We start from the raw sequence: 9,745 nt of genomic DNA, 5'->3' as shown, positions 1-9,745 counted from the left end.
CATAATTAGTCCAAACTATATCTTTTTGGAATCTTTATGATCAGGCAAATAATATGGTATACCTTTCAAAACAACTGGAACATTTTTAAATTTTGACATCTGGGTGATTCTTTATTGACCCCTGTAGCTCATTAGAGGTTGGCTCCAGGATGTCTCCATGTTTGAAAATAAACATTCATTATTTTAGAATAAGTGTGCCAAATTCTGTGCTTTTATCACAAAATGTATAATTGTTATGGGAATTTTAGCAAAGCTGCACCATAGATCCTTGTGGAGCATGTTTGTGCCTTGTTCCAATAAAAAAAAATGATCTCTAATCCTAGTTTTGGTACTTTGGGCGCTGCCGAAGTGGTGTCTCTGGAGATGATATCTAAAAAACACCTGGACAGATGTCCTTCAAACCTGGTTGGAATATAACTTGGATGGATATCAAGCAATCTATCACCTTTAACAAGTGAAGTAGTACTTGGGAGTTGTAATAACAGAGGAAGGAAAATGTGAGAAGGGCATTCAAACCTGAACAGGTATGGCAAAACGGGCTTTGGGCGAATTCCAACTACTTCTATCCAAAGAGCAGCCGAAGAAGAGAATCATGAAAACAATGTTGTGGTGTCCTTCTGCATGGATCAGAAGTCTGGACCCTGAAGTCAGAAGATGTCAAAAGGGTTGAAGACTCTGAAATGTGACTGTGGAGACAGATGGAGAAGATAAATTGGGTTGAAAGATTTGCAATGAGGTATGGAGAAGAATAGGAGAGAAAAGGAAGTTATCTTGACCTGTAAAGAGAAGCAAAAGAAGTGGGTGAAGACATATCCTACAGCATGATGGACTACTGAAAGATGTTGTTGAAGGAAGAATGGGAAAAGGCCAAAAGGGAGTAATTGTGGGGAATAGTGATGTTAGAAAACATCAAGGGGAAAGATTAATTCTCAAGAGTGAAGGAAATATCTCAAGATAGACAAGGGAGAAGTGACTATCAGATATGAAACCTGCTTTATAGCAGGACACTAGACAGAGAGAGATACCAAGAGGTGATTAGATTTTGGAGTACTTTGCTCAAAGGTCAAGGAAAACGTGGTGTGAAAAACATCTTTCTTGTTTCTCTCAACAGCCAAGAAGCCTAGATGGATCAAATTTGGTGGGAATATTGTTCTCTATCTAGAGATAATTTTGGAGTTGTCAGGTCAAAGCCAAAGGTGAAGCTCAAGGAAAACGTAGTCCAAATGACACCTTCTATTGCACATCACAACCAAGAAGCCTAGACAGATGACCTAAAACATATTGATCAGCAAAATATTTGCGATTAATTGGTATAAATGACACCATAATGAGGTCACACCAGTGTTGGGTACAGCTAGCCAAAAAGTTAGCTTTGGTAACTGCTAATCAACTAACTGGAAAGTTATCTTTTATAACAGTATATCGATAAACCACTAAAAAAATTAGCGGAAGCTACAGCTAACCGCTAACTTTTAGTATTGTCTCCCTTATCTTCTGGATGGCAGTGTGAATGGTGACCGCACAAATATCACATGGCCGTTGTCCTGAATCACACTTAACAGAATTTTCAATTTTGCAAATGCCTTTTTTTACAAATGGAAAAAAGACATATTTTGCAAATACACATTTATTTGTAAAAACCAACACACACGTTACAGTAACGTGTGTTTTGGTTTTTACATAAAATAAACCAACCAATCAGTGATGAGCGGAGGTTCATTTTCCCATAATACCTTTTGGCATCTGTGTGTGTCAGTCTGCAAACCTTCAGAATTAGCTCATTATTTAAAAATTAAATGATATGTGTTATATTTTCACTTTGTAAAAATTACAGAGTTGACTTTAATGTAGATAAACTATCTGGATTAATTTGGTTTATAAATCAAAACCATTAGTCAAACCTGTTTTGCTTTTCATGATTTCTGCCTCACATCTGGAGCACTGTATGTTGAATATAAATTATTTTTTTTGTAGCAGCCTGGCAGCCAGGCCCCTTCTGCTTTGGTAGAGATTAGCTCACCTCCTCACAGTTGCCTGACTGCTGCAAAACACATAGCAGACAGGAACCAACATGTATGATTTTAGGGTTTACAAATGTTTTTGACCGTTACTAACTATGCCAGCAAAAAAAAAAAAAAACGTTAGCGGACTAACTTAGCGGAACCAAATTTAGCAGAACTAAATTTAGCGGAAGCTAATTGGTCCACTGATGGTTTTTGAAGTTAGCTGAAAAACTAATCCACCAACAAAGAAGTTAGCTTCGCTAATTAGCGGTTAGTGGATTAGCAAAACTGTGCCCACCACTGTACAGTACTTATATTTACTTGTACATTTGTGTATATTGTGTTGTGTAAAGATCAGCTCTCTGATGCCTTTTATTTTTTGGTCTTTCACTTATTTTTCTTATTCAGCGTGCTGGACGGTCGTGCAGGCGGACATTGTATTTCTGGTGGATGAGTCTTGGGGTGTAGGTCAGACCAGCTTCTCCAGGGTTAAAGACTTCATCTCTGCCATCATCTCCTCCTTCCAGCACAGTGTGGGGGGAGTGGAAGGAGTTCGCTTTGGAGTCACAGTCTTTGGGGACGTCCCCAGGTAACGCTTCAGTGCAACACACCATTTTCACATAACATCACCAACCAGGACATTGGTTGTATTGAGGCACCCACTATTTTATAGTAAACAAAGTGTGAAAAACCATGTTGGGGCTTGGTGGACATTGGTGCACTGGTACAGACTGACACAATAGAGGATGCAGGAGGCAGCAGTGGAACAGACACGATGGAACCACCAACCTTAAACACCAGCTAAAACACCTCCTTGGTGACTATGTTGGACATGTTTCTGTCTCGAGATGAGGACCATAATAAACCAAAATGTCATTGAAACCTGCTGGCTCCGCCCCCATCGTTTGGGCTCCTTTTCTACTGAAACAATGTTAAAAGACATTTTAGAAGATTGACACAAAGCTTTAATTGCTGAAAACATCAAACTCTTTTGTATTTTTGTCTAGTTTTACATGGTGTTGACATTGATGGTGTCTCCAGAATGACCGACCCCTGGGTTTGTCAAGTGCAAACAACCTTGCTTGTGTACTGTGCCAGCCAACTAAGATACAACCTGAAATCAGAAAATGATGTGACGGCATGGAAAATGTGAGAAAAACAACAAACTTCATTTCATTTGTTAATATGTGAGGGGCAAATAATACGTTATACCCAGAAAAAGTAGGGTGTGGTTAGCAATCTTTTGCATTTGGAGAAACAAACATTTCTGAAGAATGTGTTACGTTTTGACTCAGTGGGTCCAATGTCGAGAAATGTTGGTTTCTTAGAATTCAAAAGATGGAGAATCACACTCTACTTTTTCAGGGTCAGGCTCAAAAATTCTCACTTGTCCTTTGTACATCCATTCCTGCATTTAAGATCTGGAACATATTATAAAAAAAGTTGGGATGGAGCCATTGTCTGTTTATGCCCATGATTGGCTAATCTCTTTACAAACTGCTTAGGGTCCTATCTCACCTGGAGTGACTGTTTGAGAGCAGTAGGAGACACAACTTAATGACCAAACACACAAACGTGTCTTAACGTGAGTTGATATCTCACTGAAGTGGGCACTCGCAGCTGAACATGAAGGACATGTTTGCACACAAAATGTCCAGCTCTTATTATCCTGCTATTATTCATGTGTATAGACTGTGTAAATTCCTCAAACATAACCCAGTAAAGAGAAGAAAAAATAAAATAATGATAAATAAAATAATAACAATACAGAACTACAGCACACTCACAAATTTGCAGAATGATGTCCCTGCTGGATCTAGTGTCCTATCATCCATGTCCAGTATATAATCCATCCATTTTCTATACCTGCTTAATCCATTTAAGGGTCACATTGGCTCCGAGATCTGTGCACAGCGATCGTTCATGCGCTGGAACAATCTCTTTTTTGGTGATGTCCAGCAAACAGCACTTCGGGGGTGTGCGTCCTTTGATTTGATTTGATTTATTATGCAATAACATTGCAAGGCCCTTGGGCTGTTCCCTTGTTTTTGTTTCACTCAGGGTCTCCACAGCAGATCCAAGGTAGATTTGCACATTGATTTGGCACAGATATGTCCTCCTCCATCCTCCTGCATTTTGGCTCTGATGGACATATGACCTTCCTTTTCTATGACACAGCATTTAGCAGAAATATTTTCACAGTTTAAAGACATATATGTGCACTGTTGGAGCTAGAACTGAGCAGTGTGTCTTTTAATGAAAGCATGTCCTCGTTTTTCCTCAATGATCGTGCGTTCCTCACAATGAGCACATCAAAGAACTTCCACCGCATGTTCTCAGAGAGAGAGAGACAGAGAGGGAGAGACATGGGGGGAGGGAGAGCTCCAGATAAACAAATATTAAAAGCGACAGAGTGCTGTGCGCTCCACTCCTGCAGAATTGTGCACCTCAAGAAAAAAAAAACAAACATTAAATGCATAAGTTCAGAAGTCCTGATGTCCTGCAACTGTGGCCAGGATGGCAGTAGCTCGACCTCTTCCAAAAGCGGCTGTTCCTCTCCGATCACCTCAGCCATTGTGGCGTGCTCCCCCGCAGCTCGTGCGTGTGGAATAAATTTACATCTGATGCTCTTTCTGACACAAATCCAGAAAAAAAATGATATTGTCTCAAACCAAGAACCTTCCCTTTTGGAAGTAAGAGCACCAGCATCTTTTGCCACCCCGCTGCTTTAATTTTGTATAATTCATACAGATTCCAAGTTAAAATTTTGCTTTTGAATTGCACTAACTTTTGAACATTCCAGTCCAGCATGGAAACCCAACCATGCTCATGTTGACACCTACTGCCGTTGAGAGCTAATTTGCTCAGGTGTGCTCAGTCAGTTATAAGCCCGGAATCACCAAAAATAAACAATTTGAAAGTGTAAATGTTTGTAAGAAAACCATAAGACAAATGTCTTAGGTTGGGGTCAAACCCACAACCTTCTGAGTGTGAGATTGAAAGCATTTTTTCATTGCTCAGTTTCAACTAAGGCCTCATAGAACTAATTTACACTTGTAGATAATCAAATCAACTATAAAATATGTTCAATTTAATTATTGTAAAGTAAGTCCCTTCGGCTGCTCCCTTGTTTGCACTTGGGGTCGCCACAGCAAATCCAAGGTGAATCTGCATGTTGAATTGGCACAAGTTTTACGCTGGATGCCTTTCCTGACGCAACTCCACATTACATGGAGAAATGTGGCAGGGGTGGGATTTGAACCCGGAACCTTCTGAACTGAAACCAAGCGCATTAACCACTTGGCCACCACCCCTGCTCGTTCAATTTAATTATTGTACAATGTAAAAAAAAAGTTAAATATTTAATGAGTGTTTCCATTTTTAAATCCCTGCAAATGTTTGTGTTTGCCCACTTTTGAATTTCCTGTGATTGTGTCCTCCAAGGATGCGGATCGCATTGACGGACTACAGCTCACCAGACGACGTGCTGAGAGCCGTTAGAGAGCTCCCCTATGAGGGCGGTGCCAGGAGGACTGGCAATGCTCTGCAGTTTTTGGGTGACACCGTTTTCAGCCCCGTCATCACAAGGGACAATGCCCCAAAGGTACAACAGTGCATTTACAAGTGAAATGAGCTTTTATTTACTTTTCCCAGTTACATACACTGAGATCCATAAATATTTGGACAGTGACAGTTTTTGGGAGTTTTGTTTCTGTCCATCACCACAATGGAACTGAACTGAAACAGTTAATATCTGCTTGTACTGGAGACTTCAACTTTATTCAAAGGGTTCAACAAAAATGTTCCAGTAGTCATTTAAGAATTACGGTCATTTGTATGCATAGTCGTTCCAAGCTAACATTGCCAAACTTGAACTGACTTGAGCTGAAAGGGCAGGAACATGTAGTCAAGGCACAGGCAAGAAAATACACAAATATGTATGGACACGGGGCTGCATGAACCAAAATAAAGGAACCAAAATAATCCAACAACCAAAAGGGAACAGTGATGAACTTAAACAGTGACATGTAATGAGGAGAAGAAAGACGGTGTGGTGATTGTGATGTGGTACAGCTGTGAGGAACACCAAGTGACAAAGCCACGCCTACAAAAACGCAGCCTGGAAAACATAGTAAAACATCAACCTACAAAGAGCCCAGGGTGAGTATAACTTAAGCCTCAAAAACCTGTGCAGTCGCAAAAGTTGAATTCAACCACATATCAGTCACAGACAACTAAAGCAGAACTCAAAATGGCAAAAGCACAAATAAAGGTAAAGTAACCAAAAGCAACAACATTTAACAAACCAAACAGGGACAAGGACAACCTTTCAACTCTTACGAGAGTCTGAAGATACAGAAGTAAGAGCAAAACAATTTTAATTCATTTATAAAATTAATTCTGGGGTCCAAGGGCATTTTTTTGGACAGTTCACTCGCCTGGCATAAATGTTTTATTATTGCTGTTAACAGCTCTCCCTGCATCCCACAATCAAGTTTTATGTCTCTTTTTTCAGGACAACCTGTGCTTTGATAATATATATGTTTTTGTTGTGTTTTATAAGTGTAATAAAGGTTTACAATCAGAAATAAGAAAGGAAAAAGTAAAGCGGAAAATTATATTCCACGCACATTTATTCAAAACACACAGCAAACTATAATAAACAACTGTTTTGACACTTTATAAAGGTAATTTGAGGTTCAAAAAGTTCAAACAATAAACACAAATGCACATTTTGAACAATATATATAAAATGGTCTATGCGTTTTGTGTGTCCTCATCTCAAAGCAATTTCTGTCTGCTATTACACAAAGGTTAATCACAACTTCTACTTCTACTGTGTTTTTGGAGTGTTCTGTGCTGCTCCTAAAGCAGCTTTCATTTACACTTTGGCCCACTTTGGCTCCTTACAGTCTGAGGAACGGCCCGCCCCCCCTTGCTCCATTGATTATGGTAAACAAGTGCTTAACGCAGAGGAAAGCAGCAGAGTTATCAGTAACATTCACATGCAAACTAGTGAGCAATCCTGATAGTTACACTTTGTTTGAGCACGTGAGATTGTCATCAGAGGGTTTCCGTCTGCTCCGTCTGCTTTCACTGATCGCTGTGCATAATGGCGCAGGGCGCATTGGAGCCCAATATATGTACTTCATTAGAGCACCCAGGGGGTGTATTCAAACGGGCCAACATAGTAAACATATCACTCCTGAAAACAATCTTTGGCTTTTCACGTGAGGTAAATCTGCCGTACGATTGGATTTTGGAAAACCATGTGACGGTGAACCGATTCTGATTGGACACTCACATTGTGCATGTCACCACCAGTGTTGCCACAGTTACTTTGAAAAAGTAATCCAATTACTGATGACTGATTACTCCTTGAAAAAGTAACTTAGTTACTTTACTGATTACTCAATTGTAAAAGTAACTAAGTTAGATTACTAGTTACTTTTTTAGTTACTTTCCCCAGCTGCCGACAACAACCCTCTGCCACCTCAACATGACAGTGATACTTGTTTTGGCCAAACTCACTTTATAGTCACCCTTTCTTGACTTAAAATAAATACTTGTTTTATAAAAAGTAAACTAAAGACCTCTTTCTTGACCTCATATTTAACTGTTGACAGCACTGTAACAGTAAAACTTTTTTGAACAATTTCTAACCTACACTGTTATAATGTAACTATTAAATTCTTTTCTAACATTTTAATTCTCTCTCAAACATTTACTTGTTGAAATTATTGTTATTATAAGTAGTATTAATAGTTGTTAGTAAAAAAGGCTTCTAACTGGACCTTTATATCTAGGGGTGTTGTGGGGGGGGCACATCCTTGCCCACACCCCCATTCCATCTCTGGATTCGCCCCTGCTTTTGGCGTTTGAGCACAAAGAATGGATAACATTTATTTATGCAGAAAACATGACCAGATTTACAGGTAAGAAAGTTTTATTGCATTTTCACAACATGTGGTCCTCTGAAAGAGAGTTTAGGTGCATTTGAGTGGAAAATAGTGTTAGTTGTTGACACGTCGCAGAGGATCAGCTGTTTTTAATGAGCAGATACGGAGCAGCTCAGCTCAGAATTCTATATAAAGGAGAAAATAAAGCATAAAAATGTCTTTGTAAAGCTCAGTGCAGGTGTGCTGGTGTCACCGTGCTTTAAGAGGTGAGGACAAGTCAAAGTTGCTGCAGAAAACCATGGATGAAAAGCTCACAGCTCACTTAAAGTGGGCAGTTCAGTCAAACCCCAACCTCCCGCCCACGGACCAAGTTTAATGCTGCTATCGACCCACAATGCAAAAATAATAGTAACGCACAGTGACTTGGGGAAGTAACTTTAATCTGATTATTGATTTGGAAAGATTAATGTGTAGATTACTTGTTACTAAAAAAAGTTGTCAGATTAGTTACTAAGTAACGCGTTACCGGCATCACTGTTCATCACACAGCTTCTATGACGAGTACAAAGATGGCCGATGGCTGGCTCGAAAGTCAGCGGAGTTAACTTTTCAGCAAAAAATAAATAAGTTTCCATCTTGTATCATTAAAAAGTTATTTATAATTTTGTAAAGCTTGGTCTTAGCCATTGTATATGACAGCATCAGCCCCAGAGGGTTAAAATCCAGTCAGTCGATGGGTTCATCGTACAATTAAATTGATTCTGTGCTCAACTCAATTCTATTATCTTAAAATTAATTTTCCATTTGTATCTGTTCATTGTTAGACCAGTAATAATGATTGATATTATCATGCATTATAGTTGTATAATATGACCCCTTTAAAACGTTGCGTGACTGTTCACTCTAAATTGTCCAGTACATTTTGAACACGGTTACAAATTGATTACTCGTTGTTGGTAATATTTATAAAGCACCAAAAAAGATTATTGCGTTTTAAATCGAAGCTTGTCAAATTTTGCAGTGTGGATTTAAAAAGATGAAATTAATTTATTGATGTGTAATTGCAGCTACGCCACAAGGATGACGGCTGACAGCTGCCTTTGTGTGTTTGTTCTTCTCGCCATGAGAGAAATAAATACACGCTATTATTTTGACAGAAAAGACAAGAAAAACAATCCGATCTATAATTTGAACACTGCTGTGAAGCTGATTAAGCAGTGTTGTGTAGTGTTTCTTAGACATATAAATTGGCTTTGTTTTTTACTTGTGGAAGAGAAAACATTCCTCTGTGGCTGAGTTCAAATATTACCTGATTTGTGGGGAAAAAACCCCAAAATCCTGCAGGTGGTGATCATCTGACAGATGCTGAATGGTTCCACGACTGTCACTTTTGTGCCACAAATGAGATACTTTTCTTAACTTTGTACCTGAGCCCAAAGGCGGCAGTCAGCAACTTTAACAGAAGCTGCCTCAGACGTGCCTTGTCAAAAATCCAAAAACACTTTCTCCCCCGATTTCCCGTCAAGCGCTCGTCTCCGACAGTCTCGTGCTGTGGTGTCGTCTTTTCCTGGCGCTCTCTTCCTTGTTAGCATTCCAATCAAGCCTCTGTCTCCGAGCGTGAATCATCCTGCAGCGGCACACCTGATGTGGGCAGGCAGAGAACCGGGGATTAGGTTGATATATGGAATTGTACATCCCGAGCATGAATATTTGTTAGCGTCACACAATGCCAACATGGTAATACTAGTTTGGAAACTTACTACCATCACATAATGCAACGCTCATGGATTAACATGAGCAAGAAAACTCATCATTGTCACATATTGTGATGCTAAGGGGTAA

The 9,745-nt window shown here is 39.4% G+C and overlaps 1 protein-coding gene across 1 annotated transcript in view; it reads left to right on the top strand.

The window, feature by feature from the left end:
* The first annotated feature begins 738 nt into the window (after positions 1 to 738).
* The window catches only part of col7a1l (collagen type VII alpha 1-like), a 98,425-nt gene continuing 89,418 nt past the window's right edge, over positions 739 to 9,745 (top strand). Inside the window, exons 1-3 of the mRNA XM_034163955.1 lie at positions 739 to 778; positions 2,412 to 2,592; positions 5,448 to 5,607. Coding sequence (XP_034019846.1) covers positions 739 to 778; positions 2,412 to 2,592; positions 5,448 to 5,607 — 381 coding nt within the window. The remainder of the gene's footprint in view (positions 779 to 2,411; positions 2,593 to 5,447; positions 5,608 to 9,745) is intronic.

The sequence above is a fragment of the Thalassophryne amazonica genome, chromosome 22, assembly GCF_902500255.1.
Source record: "Thalassophryne amazonica chromosome 22, fThaAma1.1, whole genome shotgun sequence".
NCBI lineage: Eukaryota > Metazoa > Chordata > Actinopteri > Batrachoidiformes > Batrachoididae > Thalassophryne > Thalassophryne amazonica.
This window is presented reverse-complemented; position numbering and strand designations above follow the sequence as displayed.